Source organism: Hermetia illucens, chromosome 3 (genome assembly GCF_905115235.1).
Source record: "Hermetia illucens chromosome 3, iHerIll2.2.curated.20191125, whole genome shotgun sequence".
Classification (NCBI taxonomy): domain Eukaryota; kingdom Metazoa; phylum Arthropoda; class Insecta; order Diptera; family Stratiomyidae; genus Hermetia; species Hermetia illucens.
The window spans coordinates 120,075,069-120,096,327 of record NC_051851.1 but is presented as its reverse complement, the minus strand read 5'-3'; the positions used below and the strand labels follow the sequence as shown (position 1 = coordinate 120,096,327).

Sequence of the window (21,259 nt, the reverse complement as noted above, 5' to 3'; positions counted from 1 at the left end):
TCGGTGGTATTAGATAAGTAAACATACCTATTTTATTTATTTATTTTAATTAACTTTAAAAATTAATATTGAGGTGTAAGAATAGTTATTTTGAAAGGTTTATCTCAAATTAGGTCCTACGAATGTTCATCATTTGGAAGGAGCGAACCTCGAGCCCAGCAGAATTATCCGTTTCGCACGAAAAACTTCACTAACGAGAAAATCATTCGCAACATATTACAATTCTACAATAAAATTGAATTAAAAAACTTAATAAAGATTATATATTATAAATATTAAGGCCTCATAGAGCGACAAATAGGGCAAACATTTGTGTCCTTTGAAAACATACTTGTCAGACAAACTATCAATGTTTTGTAAATGGTCAATAAAGTATTTTACTGCATCGTCTTCGACCAAGTCTCCAGTTCGAAGTATTTACACTAAATACATTTAATGAGTTTCATTGGTAAATGGGTTTTGATGTTGAAATAAATAATGCTTATCATTTCTCGGCGAAACACGAAAACAATGAACGAAATAAATCTATTTCTAAAAAAAAAACGTTCATTAATACTAAATAACATCCCAATTGCAAACCCCTTTAGACGCTTACTTCATTTCTGATAGTTTTTTTTACTAGTTATGCTCGTAATTTGTCATTGTTAATTGATACTTTCTTAAACACAGAGCCATAAAGACGCGCTTCGTGCAGATGTATGCTATAAACCATTTGTGATGTGATCTTCATATTTAACAATAAATTCGTATTTTTAAAGCTCTAATTTTTACTGCATTCAACCCAATTTGGTGTTAATAGATGTCGAATTTCCAATTTGAGTAAAGCATCTCAACTTCCAGCATTAAGGCTGTGGTTTGTTTACATACATCTAACAAATATGTGTTTCTGAGTTTTGATAGATTAGGATAGGCCAACTTTAAAATGCCACTGATGATACACGAAAAGTGATATCACTCAACCAACTGAGCATAAATGTCGAATATTTCGAGGGATGTTGAATTTTATTATGTATGGGCGGAAACTATACCTCAGATGTTCAGTCATAGTTGATTCAGTGGCGCTAACATACATGGGATATTTTGAATATATTATCAATTTCTAGAATTGCGTTGATTGCAGGGATATTTGCACCAATTATCCAAATGCACTGTCCTGCCCGGAATGACCATACAGCAAACTACAGAGACTGCCCAGTTTATGTCGAAACTGAATAAAAGTTTTTACCATAGCGAGGTTTTTCATTTTAATTAATTATTTAATTATCTAACCTACCTTGCCTTATGCCAATGTCCCAAAGTCTACACAACCTACCAATTTACCTGAAAATTTCGAATATGTAATGATGCACCTTATTCCAAGCGTGAATCAATGCACTTCTATTCAAAATGTGATGAAAGTTCTGGGGATTTAACATGAGTACCTGCCGTGAAGGCATAATCCCACGGTCTTCTTCGGACACGGACTGATTTTGGGACCACAATCAGAGCCCCGCCATGCAAGCACAGCGGTCCTGGTTTATACTGAGTGCAGGCTCGGCATTCATACCAGTGGATGCGAGGCCTATCTAACACCTCTGCCGTAACTAAGGAGTACGGCACCCGAGTTGTACAGCGCAACTCCACGCTCGAGCTCCGAGGAGCTCTGCCCGCGATGTAGGCATAACCACAACCACCATGAAACTCCCACTAGGGGGCAACCGCAAATAACCGGGTCGGGAGCACATCCTCCAGGAATTCTCCTGGAGCATATGCTCTCAGAGGGCCATCCCGGTTCCCATGGTACCACATAACCTCCGGTGAGGCTTCGTGGCAGAGTCACTTCAGATGAGTCCCTTGCAGACTCGGGTCTGATCGCCCTCCTCGAGTAAGTGGGGAATTCAAAATGTGATGCAAAAAATCATGCGGAACCAGATGTTTATACGCTACGCTTTACTTTCCAAAAAAAAACAGCTTAATGAGAGATACGAATTGCGTGAGCCAACACAAATTATAATAGAAGTTCAAAAAGTGATGATCAGCAGTGAAATCGACGTCATGCTTATGTCAAGACTCACCTAACTAAAACATATTATGGTTATTCATTTCGTGACATCAAACATCCTGATGGTAAAGGGAAGGGAGGCAGTATACCTATAATTAAATGTGACAAGCATCACGTGATGGATGACTCCTCGAAGGACTATTTACAAGCTGCCTTAATATGTATCACCAGATAGAGAATGCCGATTGTATTTTCAGCCATGTTTTATCTTTCGAGTTTTGCTGTCTCCACGGAGCAACCAATTCTTTCTTCAAAGCACTTGGTAGCAGATGCATAGCAGCCGGGAATTATAATTCAAAATATACCAAGAGTAGAAGCTAGGCCTATATGCCATCCCATCATTGGGAAGTTATGAATTTTGATGTGGAGAGAAACATTAAATAGGCTCAATTATAAGTTCAACCTTGTTTTGGCCTAAACCCTGATCATCAGCTTTATTATGGTTTTCAGGGCTTATTTTTGAAATGGAAAGGAATGCATAATACCGGTTATCTTCCTTGAATCAACTATGGAAAGTCACAACGAGGAGATTGGAAATAAAACCTATTTCGAGGGATTCCTCCCACCCATCCCTCCATCACAAATCACACAATGTACAGAAATCATTTAGTAATTGTGTGTATTTCTTCGCTACACTAAAAAACATATCAACGTATCACACCCTCCGTTTCGACGAACATGACGCGTGGGATTGATCGTAGCAGCGAGTGCCTTTGCACTAATCCATGGCATTGTTTCTTTTGTACTAAATTTTGAAACTCTTCCTGATTCCGTAGACTTGTAGTTTTTTGCTTTATGTTCAGAAATTACATTCATTTAAGAAAATGAAAAAGATTTACTTTTTATTAATGGGTCTACTCCCTTAATCATTTTTTCGGTCAAAATAAACAACCGACTTGAGAACTCAAACCTTATCCACCACTCTACAATGCAAATGGCACTATCAAGTGGATTGTAAAACCTTCCGTCGTGGATTGATATTTTTGTCTTTGCAATTCAAAAGAATATTTTTTTTCGAAATCACAGCATCTGAAACTTTAACTTTTAACTTTTCCATTGTCATGGATCCCAACTACATATTCAAAGTAATTGAAATAACTTAAAATTAGTTGAGACAAAAATAGCAGCGAAAGTATTCTTTTCCGCTTTTCAGGAACGCGTTTAAAGAAGAGACAGTGGAACAATTCACACTTTTGTGTATACGTTGAAAATACAAGTGTCGCGTTTCTTCAGACTGTGCAATGATGAGAACAATTTAGCAAGAATGTAGCATTGACATTAGCTGAGTCTAGCGAAATCTCAGTGAAGGTCATCTTTAAATAAGATTTAACGTAGAAAATTGAAATTGTGGATGCTAATTATCTATTTCAAGTTTAATTACACAGAAATATACTCAATTAACAGACCGCTGCAGTGATGGCTCCAGAAAACATTTTCGGACTCGTTGTTCGTTGTTTTGACAGGTTACATGATTATCTTAGATAGTCTAAAATAACGATTTTATGTATGAGTATGTTGGGTGATTTTTAAGCTTTGGAAATGTAAGAAACATTGTGTGAAATAGATTGTTAGCCAATTTAAGTTTCATAAAGATGGATACAAGTACGTTTTTGACATAAAAGCAATAGGGCGTTTCTCCCAAAAACAAAATATCTTTACATAGTCGCAGGATAGTACTCGCCAAGAAAATTATTTAGAAATTTCCTTGGCCAATGGAAGTGATCCAAATTAATCAAAACATGCATCTAACGGGTGTAGTTCCAAAAGTCATCTGTACCAAAAACGTCTTTTTTTCAGGAAACGCGAAAAACTAATTGCAACTAAGGCAACTTTGAAGTCAAATTTCACCCTTAAGGAGAGCCGTACGGAAAAAATTTTTTTTTATTCATTAAAGAAGCCTTAAAAAAACACCAAAATTCACAAAAAAAAAGTTGAACAAGGCGCCAAAAATTTAGTTTTTAATATTTTTGAATAATCCTAGTTTGCGGACTGTAGTTAAGTCTGCATGTTAAAATGCCGTTTACTTTTTTCTTTAAGATGCTCGTAGCGCCCTCTAGCGTGGCAGCAGAAAAACACCTTTTTTTGGAGATGGGTGTACAAATTGCTCTGTATTTCAATAACGAACTATGCGATCGGGCTGGAAAATTTACTATGCACGCTCAAGATATCAATAAATCTATGGTAAAAAATTCGTATTCGTATTTTGATCCACTTCTTCACAAAAAATTTCTAAACAATCGGGAAACCGGAAGCTAGACGCTTCAGGTATGAAAGGTTTTGTGTATTTCTTTTATAAAGAGATTTGAGTCTGCATTTGTCCCATTAGCATGTAGCACATAAAATATGCATACATTATATGAAAATAGCCACTTTCAACTGATATTGGCATTCATAGTCTTGAATTTGCAGAGGAGCGACAGTTTTGACCTAGTCTAACTTTGTTATTAATAGTGCGATTTTCACCAAATTTGGCAGGATCATGCTCTATACCATAGCCTACATTGTTGCAAAATTTTGTGATTCTGGGGTGAACTTAAGGTGGGTTTTCCTGTCAATTACTAAAAATTATAGTAATATACTATTTTTAACTTTATTTGAACAGGTATCGGTATGGACGGTACTTCGGAGCCTAGGCACCATATAGTGGCAGCCCCCTGTTTTTCGGTTTGGTAGTTCCGTTAAAAAAATGACCAGTTTCAACCCCCCGCACTCCCCACCTTTTCAACAAAAGTCAAAACTAAGACCGGCTTCGAAAGGTACTAAGTGAGACCTTTAATTTGATACCCCACATGACTATATTTGATGAAAAAAAAATTTACACCCCCCTTTTGCATGTATGAGGACCCCCTCTTAAATTCGTCGTAAAAGGATGTAACTCACTATATGCATAAGCATTCACAGTTCCCAACTTTCTACCAAATTTGGTGTCAATCACTATAACCGTCTCCGAGAAAAATGCGTATGACGGACAGACAGTAAACCGATTTTAATAAGGTTTTGTGTTTACACAAAACCTTGAAAAAGCGAAAAAAACTGCCTTCACACGGGATGACCCCCTTAAGGAAGAGAGGGGTGGGGCGAGGGGTGATGCATGGATCGTTAACTTTAGCTATCCCAGAATAAGCTGTAAAAATTTCAAAGGGAAATTCGAGTTTCTTTAGATTTTATGAGCGTAAAAGCGAGCGATTATTGGGTGCAGCCCAGGCTGGAGATAGTCGCTTTATGTCCTTCCGTAATCTTGTAGCAGAATTCATGTAAATAGCATATTTATAAACACTTAGCGTCACCCCTTCAACGAATGCATTGGGACTTTTGGTTTCATAAGAAAAGTGGAGTCGTTACACGTTCCGCAGTTGGAGAATTCTAGTTACTATGAATCAACGCACTATATCTTGACAAGAGGAGGATAGTGATTATATTTCTTTTGAGAAGAAAGATTAGTTACACAATTCCTTCTTCTATTCACACCAGATCACAATTGTAGTAGTCCAAGAATGTTGATCCTGATTGGAGTGCCAGCTGTCTGACCATGTGCTTATAAATATTTTTACGAATTAGACCAAATTTCTTACTTCCATGCACTAAGATGATTCAACCACCGAACAACGATAAGCTGTTCTTCAAAAAACGCTACGTCTCGGAGCAGGGATACATGGTGATGTGGCCGATTGCGACCAAAGCTCTACCGCATCAAAAGTTGATCATAATGAGGCTGGTTACATAGTTTCATTCAGCTTAATTAAAAACTTTACCAATACCTTAAAACTGAAACATAATGGCAACATGCTAGATAAATTAAGGAATACGTGCTAGTTGCTAACTCCCAGCCGTAACAAGTTTTTATTATCTTGACGAATATTGATAAGATGATAAGCGATAATAAATGTGAAGTAGATTTCGACATGTATCTATTGCCGATCATTAAAACTAACTCTTCACACCTATTATTCTCCTTTTGTACACAAAAAGGAAGATAAAGTGCAATCTCGTCAATTTTTGGAGGAATTTTCCATTTACGCATAAAGATAAAAATCGACTCAACTTCACAATGGGGAGAAGCGTCACTTTAGACAGTCAATCCATAATCACGTGCTGGATTTCAATGTTAATATAGCGCCACTAATGCCTGCCGCTCAAAGTATAGGGAAGGATTTCGTCAAATCCGGGGCGATTAATTTCATATGGTACGGAAATACAATAGAAATTCACCCCTACACGTGATACATAGAACTCTCTGCTGATTACCCATATTATGTTTGTTTTTCCTTTTTCCAAAAATAGCCATGATAATCGCCCATTCCGATAAGGTCTGTGAATGCTTTGTGACAAAAGTTTTCATCGCTCTTCCACAGTTTAATTAACTTTGAAATAAAATAGAATAAATCATGGAGAAACGAGACAGTAACCGCGAAAACGTGAATCATTTCATCCACTCAATCACTTATTCGATAATGCGAGCAAAAAAAATTATTGCAGTGCAAGATTAATAATTATCGATTATTTCCAAGTTATTTCGTAAACAAATCTGAACGAGTATTTTCAGCACTGAACTAACTTAATCCGCTCAATTCAGTTTACGACCCCATTTTTGCTCGCTTTTAAATTTTTGGAGCGTTTGTGGGTTTTGATAACAGCCAAAAGAAATGTTTGATTCGAGTTAACTGGGGACTCGGCAAAACCAAGTATTCGGCGGCAGTTGATATCACAATATGTATTTTTCAGAGTTATGCGGAAAATTCCTGGTGATATTGCCTCTCGTCGGATTTAAATTAAATGCACAATCACAATTTAAAATTTTTGTGTACGTGGTCCTCCAAATAAAAATTAAATACAATTTTTGGTGACGGACCCATATATATAAACTTTGTAAAGAAAATATTCACTTATTTAGACGTTTTCAATATCTATCCACATCATAGTACTCTTGATTCTACCTGAGTACAATATACGTACATACGTGCAGTATGATGCAAAAATGAGTCAATGTCAAATGTCTATTTAAAATTGTTTGTTCCATTAACAACAAAAAAATTATTATATTGAGCTACAACCAGCATTAAACAAATCGGGAAACAGGAAGCTAAACACTTCAGGTAGGTGCTTATATAAGCATATCTAAGTGGCTATTTGTCCCATTTGTAATGTTTATGCATTTAGTTTGTCAAACCATTCCACTTTAGTATGATGCTCACATTCACCTATTACTCTGTTAGTTATAGTGCGATTTTCACCAAATTTGTAATATCATGCTCTGTATTATTGCCTATATTACTGCAAATGTTGATGATTTTAGGATAAACGTAAGGGGATAAATTTCCGGGAAATATACTTATAATAAATATGGTGATTTGCTATTATTAACTTTATTTAAACCGGTATCGATAGGGAGAGCATTTTGAGGCCTAGATATCATGCGCATGAACCACCATAATTCTCTTCAAATATTTGAGTTGGGTAGTTTCTAAGAACAGGTCCATGAAATAACTGACCCGTTTCGGACCCACGCACACTTTCCTTTTTCAACGGATGTCAAAACTAATGTTCGTTCAGTTTCGGAAAGTACTAATCAAGACCTTTCATTTGATGCCCCACACGACTATACTCAGTGAAAAAAATTTGGCTTTACACGAGGCCTTAAGAACGAAATCAAAGTTAATAATTCTATAAACAAATGGAAAAATACATACGAATATATAAGGATACCCCGCAAATATGGAGAGCTGGTATCTAAGGGAATCCCAATAATTTCCAACGGGATTGAAATCCGGACTCTATTCTAGCCACTTTAAGATTTAAAATTCTTGGTTGCTGATCCATTCCTTTAAGATTTTTACCTGATGCCTAGGTTATTATCATGTTGAAATATGACCCCTCGGCGTGCGGTATCCTCAAATACCAAGTTCAACTCCGTTTGAGGTAATACACCCTTAAGCCAGATAAGAACGAAGACCGCGTTATACTATAGATTACATATGCGATGGCTTTGAAGGATCTCGTTAGTTAGTAGTTGTGTCGTGCTCGCCTATGTGATTCAAACCGATTTATTTGATAACATTATTAAATTTGATTACAGATTTTTGACCAACCTGAAATAAGTTTGCATGGTCTCGGATTGATTAATCAGAAATAACTTCGATTTTTTAAGGTTTTGTTTGTAAAACAAAACCTTATTAAAATCGGTTCAATGTCTGTCTGTCTGCCACAGGCACTTTTCTCAGAAACGGCCATACCGATTGAGACGAAATTTGGTGAGAAGGTGGGACTTGTGGACCCCCAGACATGCAGTGAGCAATATCCTTCTACGTTGAGATTTAGGGGAGGAGGGGGGGTGTAAATTTTTTTCACCAAATATAGTCAGGTGGGGCATCAAATGAAAGGTCTCGATTAGTACTTTTCGAAGCCGGTCTTAATTTTGAGATTTGTTAAAAAGGCGGGGAGTGGGAGGGGTGGAAAGTGATGATTTCTTTAAGGGACCCATTCTCAGAAACTACTCAAAAAAAATCTGAAAAAATCATGAAGCTGTCTCATGGTGCCCAGGCCTCAAAATCCTCTCCATATCGATATCTGCTCAAATTAAGTTAATAATAGTATATTACCATATTTTTGGGAAAATTGAGTAAAACCCCCTTAAGTTTATCTCAGAGTTATAAAAAAAAGTTAATAGTAGTGTAAAATATAATATGAAGCATATTATCCCCAAGTTTGATCAAAATCATACTATTAGTAACAAAGTTACAGTAGCTCAAAGTTGTCTTTACCGTGTAAATTTACAACCCGAAATACTAAATCTGACATGCTAAATACATATTCTTAACGAACTACGTACAAATGGGATAGTTTTACACTCAAATATACTCACACAAGAAGCAAACAAAACCTTTCATACCTGAAGCGCCCAGCTTCCGGTTTCCCGGCTTGTTTTGAGATGCTAAGGGCTCTCTTTGTAACTAAACAGTATTGTATAGTTTGGCACAAATTGAAACAATGTCTATAAATATTTATTAATCATTACAATAGTTATAGAGGCGAAAAATAATGTTATAAGAACAGTTTTTGGTTTGGTGCAACATTAAGTCAATGCAAGTGTTCTCTTTTGAGAGAAAGGTGGAGAGAAACAAAAAGAGGTCTCATTTCAAGGATTACTCCTATATTACAGAATATGATAAAAAATATTTTTTTCTGCTCCAACATACGCGCTTTAATAAGAGAATCTTCGCAACAGAATGAAAAATGAATAGGAGACGTTTTGAAATTTAACATTAGCTAGTACATATCCTTACTAAAGGTTTTTGAATCCTGCATCCTCTCGAATCCCATCATCAGTTCCGGAATAAATAAAGATGTCAAGCGAAGTAAAATCTAGCTACAAGTCTAAGTGCTTTTCAAACTGTACCCCCCATGAGGCAATTTCAACAGATTTTCCGGTTGTCAACGAGCATCCTGAATTTAACTGAAAGTTCCTTGTTAACCAATGCGACAAAACCCTCAAATACAACCTGACCGCCAGTAAAGATAAGGTAGGTTTCAATGCAACCAAGTTTTAGTTTTAGATCACCATGCCTTCTTTCTATAGATTGCTGCAAGTGCGATCAACCTAACCATGCAGTAAATTACAGCGGATTTCCGGCTTGTCAAAATATATGAACGCAGATCAAATCCGAAAAAGCCAAAATAGATGCGGGTAAAGGTACCAACACAATAGCAATAGCGCAAATCGACAATGTGTGATGTTTGTGTGATGCCATAGTCAGAGAGGAAAACCACTTCCATCGCTGGATTCGTTCAGAAAAAGTTCGATTCTTCGTAGATCATACGGCAATTACCCCCGCGATCAAATGTGTTTCCTTCAATAGAGAGAGTCCATCAAAAGAAAACTGGAAAGTCAAGACTCTGACCCCTAATCAACCAAGTGACATAAAATGCAGTGACCAATTAGAAACGGTTTTCATTTGTCTGGGTAATAAGACTATAGGGCTCTGCAAGTTTATTAAGGAACGCAGAAATATTCACCAGACTATATAGGCAAAAACAAGAGAAAGATGTAAAAGGATCAAGCGAAAAGTTGAGCCAAACAAACACAAGCGGCGCTCATTCAAAATATGGAAAAAAACGAACCGAAGAAGAGACTGTCAGAAGAATCAAGTGGGCAATAAACACTCAAGTGACCAAAAGACTCAATTCCCTAAAAAGAATAGCAGGTGAAGAGGGTGAGTAAATCTGCTGATGAAGTCCATGAAGAATTAAGAATTATAGTGGGGGATTTTAACACATTGGCTATTTGGTGCGGCAACCAAATAATAGAGCAGTAAGTAATACTCGTAATTGTTAGGAGTTTCCGAAGGAAAGGCCGAGTATCTATAGTGGCCCTGGCCGGCAAGTATTGCCAGAAGCAGAAAAATTGTGGTACCGAAAAATGTGATAGATAGTAAAGATAGTAAATGGCATTTTTATATGACCGTACTTAGGTTCAAGCAAAAGAAAGGATTTTCACCTCTTTTGTTCTTGTATTTTGAGTTATACCCGTGTGTATCATGCAATGTGGCTACAAATATTGTTCGTACACTGCGTTTGAGAGAAGAGGTATAAATTGATACAAAGAAAACTTATTCCCACGTAATACAGACTGACTTAAAGAGGGTTAAAAAATAAACATAACCGACGGCAACAAAAGTATTGTCATAACAAGAAAAATGAGCGGATTCTAATAAAAACCAACCAATTTCGAACTTTCCTTTCAATTTTAATGCTATGTGTGCAGTTCCAGAAAGGCATTAACCCACATCGGAGCAGAATTCATTCCCAGGTTCCTATAATGATTTTGGGAAGTCATTATTTGAGATGTGCGGTTTATAGACTTGGAGTTCGAGCAAATGCTACAGATATTCAGACAAATTAAGGTTTACCAATTGGGGAGGCATATAGATCCGGAGTGGGACATTTTACAGTAACTACTGTCATGCCTAGAAGGAAATGTACTTGGGTTTATTGTCTTACTGAAAAACAAATAATTGTTCTATGCCTAAGGAGGCGTTTTATAACAAAATAAAACACAGCATTAAAAAACATAAAATATACTTCCTTTTCATGTTCTAGCCTAGAGAAATCATTTCAGCCATCAAATGGAGTTATTTATCGCTGCTCATCCAATTACTGCAGATAACCTACTTCCATTCGTATGGAAATCTTGGGAATCCAAGACCTTTCCCTGAGAGTGGAAGGGGATGCTCGGTAAGATTCCAAAGAGCACCCGTTTTAAGTGTGACAATTGGCTGGGTATCTGCGTGCTCCCTGCCGTTGCAAAGATAACAGCTAAAACAATCCTGGGACGCATTAAACAACATCTCAAAAGCTTGATCGACAGAAAGCAGGCCAATTTCCTCTCCGAATCCTCCTTTATTGACCACATCAATATGTCATGGATCATCTTAGAACAATGCGCGGAGTCTAGATCTTCGCTGCACCTACTCTTCTTCGATTCGGAGAAAGCTTTCGATAGTGTAAACAGGGAGTGTATTTAGCTTACTCTACGTCAAATCATGGGCAAAATGTCACACGTTGCACCGAGGTTAAATCTCGAAGAATTTTGAGCTGCAAAGTGGAGTCCGTCAGGAGTGCATCTTATTACCTATATTATTTCTTGTTGTTTTCGATGAGGTTCTTCATGCTTTGTCCGGAGGACGTGGAGGAATTCAATGGACGATGACATCTTTCCTCGAGCACCTGGACTACGCGGATGACATCTGTTTGCTCTCTCATCGGGTCATGAACCTTAGCCAAATAGCTCTGTATTTGAAAAGAGAGGCAAGTAGAGATCCTCAGTCTGACGCACGCGCAACATTATAGCGCCCAGAAAAGAACTATAAGAGCAGACTATGGTTGTCGAAGAACAATTGTTTGATGCCGAGATAGCAGAGTGAAGTTAAAAAAAAAAGAAATATGAACCATATTATTATGATTCCTAAAAATAATAGCGTTCAAACGCGTTTTTCCCAAAACCACTGTTTTCAGTTACCAACGTTCGGCTTCGATATTCAGACAAATCTTGGCAAGTGAAATCTCGTTAGCGCCTCTCTCGCAATTTTTTCAGAATCGGTGCTCCATATCGATCGTGAGCAATCTTTGGGAGTCGAAGACCGAAATGCAGAATTTCAACTGGGTTGCTCAGATGAGTAGCATTACCTAGATAATTAGCGAGGAAGACGCGTTTCCCTTTTCGCTGCTGATCGATATGAAAAGTCATCCAGGTTACCCAATGGGCTACGGAAATATACGAAACTCCTTTGCCCATAACTTTCCAGTGAGCACCGGACTACTGGTGGAACAGTGAAATTGCAATGTTGCGGGTCGTGGTACTATCTCAAATAGATCATGAGAAGAACCAAAAGAAACTGTTTCGAACCTTACTGCAGCCTACTGGATGATAATGAAAAAGCAATGAAGATAAAGGTCAAATTGTTACCACATTTATTCCAGAGTAGAAATGAAGGAAGGGCAAACAGTGGTCCAACAAGTAGGCAATATGATAAGGAATAGTGCGAAATTCTGGACGGATCAGCGGAATAGAGCTTTGGGTTCAGATGGTATTCCCAACTAAAATTGAAGCTGGCTTTAAAGACTCGACCTATTCATCAACAATTTCTAGATGCATCTAAAACAAGGAATATCAGTGAAAAATGCAAGAGTTGACCAAAAGGGCATCCAACTCCGCCAATTGGAAGCGAATCATAGACGCCACTGCGGCAACTATAAGAATGTTGCAAAATGTCGACGGACCGAAATACAGTCTACATCTAATTGTCTTGGATGCGATAGCACAAAAAAATCGAGAGCACCCGATATTGCACTTCCCGAAATTCGCAGATGTAGGACAAATTTAGAATGCGGCGTGGAAGAGCGTGAGCTCCAAATAATATACATAAATGAGAAGATGCTTACATCAAAAGGGCTGAAGGAACTAATGGAAAGGAGTGCTGAACCGGCTGATAACATGAGGACCAAAAGGAAAACTCACCCGGGCAAGTAATCCAAATCCGAATCTAAAAGTTGAGGGAGAGGGGGAAGGCTCCCGCTCCGTCCTAGCTCAGACTATTTGAAAGCGAACATGTCTTTCCCAAGATTTTTGCTCCTCCGTGTGGGAACAAAAAAAATTGTTTGGGCCTGAAACCTCGGCACTTGTCCTCGCAGAATATATTTATTACTTCGCGTCAGACACCGGAAATAGGTCACGCGGGAAGAGGGGAGTGTGCGGTATACATTCTAAAGTGTCTTGAATTGTCTTATTTCGTTGCGTGAACATATTGCGATATTTTTCCAGGGCCCTCGATTTTTCCTTTCTATATATATTTCTTAGTTACCGAGAGCCTTATGACGATAAAAAGATTTCGCAGTCTTTCCAAAAATAGCATCTTCTCCTCATTTCCAGAAGTGACTCATCAACTATTCTCACATGCATGCACATATCGAAGCAGGCGACAAATAGTGACTCGCTTGTTTGCCTGAAACCACAATGTAATCGACGAAACTCATATAAAAGCGAATTCGACAAACAATGACGTCGCCATTCTACCCATGAAATTCAAGTCTCAGTTATGTGTTAGCCGGCCAAACGTCGAAGCCGGTACATGTTTACCTATGCAGGTAGGTACGGATGAATGGAGACAAGACACATAAGAAGAGTTTAGGGTGGAACGAGCGACGGTTGTTTACCGGCGGAGCGCAGACACTCAACACACACCTAGCGCTCTTCGGGCGATTGCTAGGTGACCAATCTAGTATGCGAAATGCGTAGCCTTCCTACAAGGCGTTGACTGGAACCCAGAGCCGAAACGCCGGCTCCACAGTCCGAAGGCGCTCAAATGTGAAGTCCGTGAAAGAACAATTGCCCAAGAAATGGTTTGCGGTTGGCTGAACTGTTCTCGCAGACATTGCACTCTGCCACGGGAGTAACAAAGCCAAAGTAACACGGAGAGATAGCGGGCAACCGCCAGGTACTGCAATCAGCCTCAGTCGAGTGCGAACTGGTTTTCACTAGTAAGTTGTGGTGCATGTGGGGCCTCACTGTTGTTTTCCATGGAATTTGGGCTCCCACACAGGTCGCAACGCCACCGTAAGTTGCATCTGTAGGCTCAGGACACATGAGCCCTGATTTCGTAATTCAGAATTTGCCAAGAATTCCTTATCACCAGTTTGCCCACAATATTGCAGACATGAGCGAGGAGGAAACTCTCTCATTGGGGCAAACACTGCGCAACCGCTAGGAATCACGCCGATGATAGCGTGTGATAGTGTGGTGCCCTTGACACTGTTCCTTGGCTGGACAGACGATGGCAACTTACGTGACAAGGACTCCAGGCTGGATTTGATTTGCAAGTATCCAATCCACTTAACTGATGTGGGTGGCAAAGTCTGGCCAACTTCGCCTGAGTCGACCTGCCCAGCTCCAGCTGAAAATTTGTAAATAATAAATACTGAACTGCGACTTACCTAGTTGTTGTCGTTATAGTGGGTGCTCCGGTCGGTCCACCCTTTACAGAGGGGGCCTGCGTCGCCTCAGACGCGACGGGATTCGCCATGCAGTCATTCAGAAGCACCTGAAACACGACCAGCAGCCCCACGAACCAAAACACACCCGCACAATTGCCTTTTCGCACAAATCGGAACCCTTCCTGCCGTCGTATGCCAAGCAACCGTTTCTCCTTGGAACACTTTTTATTATTGTAACCACTAGTCCGAATCGATTGAGCCACAGCCATTGTGATGAGAAAGTGAATGAATTGGACGAAGAAAGAGTCCTCGCAGGCGACTTATCAGCGCGGGCTTGGAATGTTAGTCAAGAGGAATTTTCCCGGGAGATCGCGGAAGAGCTGAATCAAGCAATTACCACCGCTTCCGATAGAAACTCGAGGACGGAGATTTTTCGCGAAATACAATGGAAAACTTGAATGGAACCGTTTTACTACTCTTTGTTGTTCGCGCAACGTTACTGACCTCCACAAAGCCACTAATAGAGTTCTGGTCGCAGTCACGATTTTTGCACGTTCGCGCGGAAAATACTTCCCCGGCTACGACCACGAAATTAGAAATCACTGAGAATTACTCAACGGAGTGAGTAATTCCTTCCCAATTGGAAACAAAGTGCGACCTGACGCGGACGGCTTCTCGCGAGTGAGACGTTCCAGGCAAAACTCAGCGCGCTGCTTCCTCACACCTTCCCTTTCCTAATGATCTGCTTACACACCTGACACTGGCGGCAGTCGTTCACTGTTCAGCTGGGGTTTGCTCTCCGCGCACGAGGGAATCTGTTCGCTGAGGAAATCCGCAACGGTTCTGGGCAATTTCCAAGGAATGTTCTCGGACTGAAAGCGCGACACCGATGGACTCGCCACTCGTCAACTTCTCAAAACGAACTTCTCGCGTCAAAGGAACGACCAACGGCGACCTCGCCACTTTTATCGGATCGCGCTCAACCTGTCTTCTGCCTCTGCTGCCGCCGCCTCTGCAGAATTTCGAAAGATTATGAGTTTTTTCCTTATCTGACATTTCGCTTTGGTCGATGTGTCCCACGTCTGGTTCGAAAGCCACGAGGAGGGGAAATGGTTTCGAATATGTTGCTGTGATAAGTACGCATGACGTGCTGCCAGGTGCGACGATTCCAATTCTACCCAGTTTTTATGTTGTAATTGGGAAAAATTTTTCAAATTTTTACTTATGAACAAAAATATTTTATTTTTACGAAATCAAAAAATGTCAATTGAATCACTTGCATTTAGTTCTGAATGTGGGCGAAGATGTCATTCTCCCATAGTGAAAGCAGCCAGGACAATCATTACAATTAATATTTCAAATTTAGTTAAGAGATAAGATTAATTTAATTAATTAATAAAGTGTGTCCCTACGAGATAATGAGGGAATAATAAACAACTACAAACACACTACGTTAAGCTTCTTGCCAATATTAGGAATAAATAAATGAAATATTTTATCAAAGTTTCCTTTTATTCATTACTGTTAGAATATTTCTTCCACCACGTTTTTAAGAAATCGAAAAGAAAATAAAACAAATCCAGAAGCTGCATATATAGACTTTTGCAAGAAAGTGGGTACGCAGCAGTGGTTAAATTATAAAGTCACTTGCATGTAATGTAAATATGTTAATGTAAGAAAGCAGAAACAATATTGTTCCATTATAAAAAGTGTGCTTTATTTATTTTAACAAAACCCTATTTTATTGCATCTCTATGTTCGTAGTTATTCCAGTAATTCTTCGTAATTTCCAGAAATGTGTGTCAAAAAAGTGAATAAACAGCAACGGAATTTTACGTAATTTTCCTAGAATTTTTTTTTCTTCTATATTTTTTATCATTTGATACCCCAAGTGGTCAATAGAACAGCACAATTTAACAAGTTCTTTATTCTGCCACAATAAGGATATTCGCTTTTTAAAATCAATAAGACGCGAGTTGCCAATCGCGAAATTATAATTAGATTATATGGCACTGAGGGCAGATCCTGCTCCCGAATCGCTGGCCAAGTAAAGATAAAACATAGTAAAGTAGCTAAAGTGATTCAAAGATGAAAAAATAAAGGACGTGCGGAAATTTTGCAAAGAACAGGAAAGAGCCATTAAGTGCAAATCGAATAAAGAAAACAATAAAGAGTTTGTGGATGCCGAACTGGAAGTGAGCCCAAAAATGTAATTTCCATCCTTAGGAAAAGCTATGATTTATTCATCAACTGCGAAACAGAGCGGTAAATTATAACCAGTTTCGGGTGTAAGGCATACACCCGTAGAAAAAAGCCACATACTTATAAGTAAAGTGAATCGTTTGAAGCGATTAGAATTTGCGGAAAAATCCGTGAATTATCCTGAATTCTTCTGGAACAAAGTGCTATTTACTGACCAGAATAAGTTTAATATATTTGAAAGGGATGAACGAGTGAAAATGCGGCAGAAACCAGGTGATGGGCTTAATTCTAAAAGTACCATTAAAACAGTAAAATATAATGGTAGTGGTGGTGTTATGATATGAGGGTATATATCAGCAATTGGGGTGGGCAACTTTCATATTTTAGATGGCCTTATGGGCCAGTATGTCTATATTGATGTGTTATAACGAAATTTGAGGTCAAGTGTGGAAAAGCAGGGAATTGCGAAAGACTACTCCCAACAAGACAATGACCCCAAATCTTCAACACTCAATTTACATCTCTATTTTTTGTTAGATATACCGATCCAATTGAAATCATCACCCGAAAGCCCCCATTTGAATCCTATGGAACATAGCTGGGATCACTTGGAGAGATAGTGACATTGCATCTGCCTCACAGGCAAAACCCAATTGAAAGAGCGGCTGATGCTGGAATGGAATGCAATTTCCAATAAATATATTGCTAAACTTGTCCAATCAATGCCAAATAGATTACAGGAAGTAATTAAGATGAATGGATGCGCAACGAAATTTCATGGGAAAATTCCTTTACATCCGTTTGTTTCTTCTTCATTATCATCAACGGCGCAATAATTGGTATCCTGTCTAGGCCTGCCTTAATAAGGAACTCCAGACATTCCAGTTTTGGCCGGAGGTCCACCAATTCGATATCTCTAAAAGATGTCTGGCGTCCTGGCCTTTTTTCGGTTGAGAACACTTGTCCTATAAAAAAGACGAAAGGTCATTTCTAACTAATTTTGTGTAGTGTATTTATGATAGTTCGTAGAACAAAACAGACGACTGCCAAGATATTGGACATTAAAAAAAATTACATGCCGGATGATAACCCCTAACAGAAATTGCTTTAATTATGTTGGGAAGCAGATGTGCAGTCTGTAATTTTATTCGAGATCATATAAGGATTCAAAGAACTCTCAAGGATTACAAGTCCTAGGTCCGAATATAGAATTGTTCGATTAGCATCTACTTATACACCAATCACAAGACAAATAGCGCCAAGGAAGGCATTGATACTAAGATCTCAAGCACAGCAAGTTGCGGACAAAACCGTCTTTTAAAAAAGAACACCCGCTGCTGGAAGCTACTTACATTGGAAGAAAAAAGATAGCGTCTAATTTTCATACACGAAAAGAAGTTCGATTTCGATGTGTCCTCCGGTTTCAGTTATTATTTCAATGGTTTAAAGGAAGGAACAAAAATTTTAAGCAGGGGACAGCATAGTTTGACGTGTAATGATTTGTGGTGCTATAGAACGACAAAGCATTCTGTTTTTAACTTGAGAATAGGCAGCACTCGCTATGTGGAAATGCTTAAAGAGGAATTTAGAAATAATTTGGCAGAAATTGCGGTTCTGAGGAATTAAAATTGTGGTATGTGGGGTATCAAATGCTAAAATCGATTAGTACTTTCTAAAGCAGTACTAGTTTTGACATAAGTTGCAAACGGAAATAGTGCGGGGGTCCGAAAGGGTTAAATACTTCAAAGATCCGTTCTCATAATCTACTCAAATGAAAAATCTGAAACAATGCTGTCCTTTGGTCCTTGTGCATGGTATCTAGGCACATACTCATACAGTATATTGAAAAGTTTGGTGGAAATTCTATTATTATTAAAAAAGTTATAGTAGGTCAAGATTGACATTATCGCGTCAAATTACTACTCCCTAGAAGATAAGTTGCGAGTGCCACATCGAATTCTATATCGGGTATAATCACTAGGAACTTTTTATAAACGGAACCATCGTGTACTCAAGTATTCTTACATAAAAAATCGACAAAACCTTTCGTAGCTGAAGCACCCAGCTTTCGGCTCCTTTAAATACTCGATGTGTAATACCTGAAAATCTCCGTTAATTTGTGTCCGGATAGCTGAGTGGTTAGAGCACAAAGCTATCGTACGGAAGGCCGCGGTTCAAATCTCACTAGTGGCAGTGGGGTTTGTATCGTGATTTGACGTCGGATACCAGTCGACTCAACTGTGAATGAGTGCCTCAGTCAAATCAGGGTAATAATCTCGGGCGAGCGCAATGCTGGCCACATTGTACTGTTACGGTCTTGAATGAAGTGCTCTAACACACTTCAAGGCCCTGATCCAATATGGATTGTTGCGCCAACGATTATTATTATTAATATCTTTTTTTTAATTGCATAATATACCTACATAATATACATCATTTATTTAATAAAATTATTTTTGTACAATTTTGGCCTGCATTTCATTTGTGGTCCTTTCCGTGTGAAGGCCGTTTTTTTCGCTTTTTGGGAAAACTGAATAAAAATACAAATGGGAATTTTTCACCATATATTTATTAATATCTTAAGCACCCGTAATATTTTTTCCAGCCCGATAGCATAGTTCATTATTGAAATACAGAGCAATTTATACACCCATCTCCAAAAAAAGGTGTTTTCCTGCTGCCACGCTTGAGGGCGCTGTGATCATCATAAAGAAAAAATGTAAACGGCATTTTAATGTGCGGACTTAGCCACAGTCCGCAAACTAGGATTATTAAAAAATATTGAAAGCTAAAATTTTTGGTGCGTTGTTAAATTTTTTTTTGAATTTCAGTGTTATTTTCAAGGTTTTTTTAATAAATAAAAAAAACTACTGAATGAATCGTGGTTATCCTAGTTTGCGGACTGTGGAAATATGTTCTGAATAAGTCAAATTTCAAAGAATTTCCTTGGATAGATTTTGGGCAGTAGATTTTCAATGTGCAGTTTCGAGAAAAACGCATTTAAAAAGTAGAATTCGATTTTTAGCCATAAAATCTTAACTGATCATTAATCTGCTATACCTAGTCCATAAACCTTATGTTTCTTCAATAAGCACATGTACAGCCTTGGCTTCAGTTCTTGTCCTTTTAGCGAAGTCATTCGAACCGATAAATACACTCTTTATTACGGCGATCGACATAAATCTGGCATATGACTTATTACGTGTTTAACACTATAATTACCGAACATTCCGAATATTAAAAAAGCTTTCCTCATATATTCTACACTATACCTAGATAGATTGATGCCAAAAAAAAATCGATTCCGCGGATCTGACACACGGGATGATCGCCTTAAGACTCAAGTAGCAGTCTGCACATATACCCCCGCGACAAAATTATAAGATATAGCACATATGATTTAAGAGAAAGTCGAGCCAGTAAATAAAAACTATTTGTGTGGAATAAATAGTTTAAGACGGCTGAAATGCACTGTAAAATATGATTGACTAACTTTTAACTTTTTATGTTCCGGGGATTTTCAATGATGGGAAATCCAGAGCGAAACTATAGAACACTAACGTTTTTTAAAGTATTATTTATTGATTTCAAACCAGTTGCTGTACATCTTTAGAAACAGGATCAGGGAACAAATAACCCTTTGCAAATGCTCTTTTTTGAAAATTTGAAAAATGATAAAATATGCCACGTGGTAAAAAAAATGAAAGCGACTGAAAAGAAACTATTGGAATGGTATGAAAGGAAAAAAAAGTTATTCGGAAATAGCCCGGATACTGAAGGGAAACCAAAGAACGATATGAAACCATTGATGAGACCCAGTTAAATACAACAGGGAGCGCGCAGGAGATCGTCCATCAACAATGACCTGTCGAGAGAACCTTTAAAGTTTCAAATTCCATGGCACAAGCGTAGTGAATAAACGCAGAGACAAGGGCGCACACAAATGTACGTAATTTCCAACGTGTTCTGGAACCAGCCAAGCATCCTGACGCAAAATTGGGGCTACAAATTATATTTTTCAACAGGATTATGCCCCGGTTAAAAAATTTAACGTTTTTGAGTTTACGCCGAAGAAGGACAGTTAGTATTTAGTAAATGAGCTAAAAAATGCGATTAACAACTAAGACGGGTCTACGCACTATTGTAGCACAAGCATGCGTTTCTACCAATAAAAAATCCAAAACGGGTTCCCTTGACTAGACGACGGGTAAGCGGATGGATGATTGCTCACGGTTTCAACCTTGCGCTGGAAAAAACCGAAGTAGTCATCCTGACCAGAAGGAGAATCCCTTGCGTCCCATATCGATCGGCGAGTTGACTATAGAGTCAAAACCAGCGATTAAATACCTTGGTTTAATGCTCGACTCGAAGATGAGCTTCTTCGAGCAAATCAAAGCAGCCGCGGACAGAGCTGCAGCAGGAGTCGCGGCCTTGAGTCGGCTAATGGCGAATGTCGGCGGCCCTATATCAACTAGGAGACGTCTCCTCATGGGAGCAACGCAGTCCGTCCTTCTCTATGGTGCGGAGGTATGG

General features: G+C 38.6%; 1 protein-coding gene across 2 annotated transcripts in view; it reads right to left on the bottom strand.

Annotated features, from left to right (window-relative positions):
* LOC119650634 (metal transporter CNNM4) overlaps window positions 1–15,554 on the bottom strand; it is an 83,686-nt gene extending 68,132 nt beyond the window's left edge. The window contains exon 1 of one of the 2 annotated variants that reach the window (XM_038053554.1): window positions 14,525–15,554. In XM_038053554.1, coding sequence (XP_037909482.1) covers window positions 14,525–14,793 — 269 coding nt within the window. In that variant the 5' untranslated portion in view covers window positions 14,794–15,554. The remainder of the gene's footprint in view (window positions 1–14,524) is intronic. The other variant, XM_038053553.1, reaches the window with a different exon arrangement.
* Between the last annotated feature and the right edge of the window lie 5,705 nt (window positions 15,555–21,259).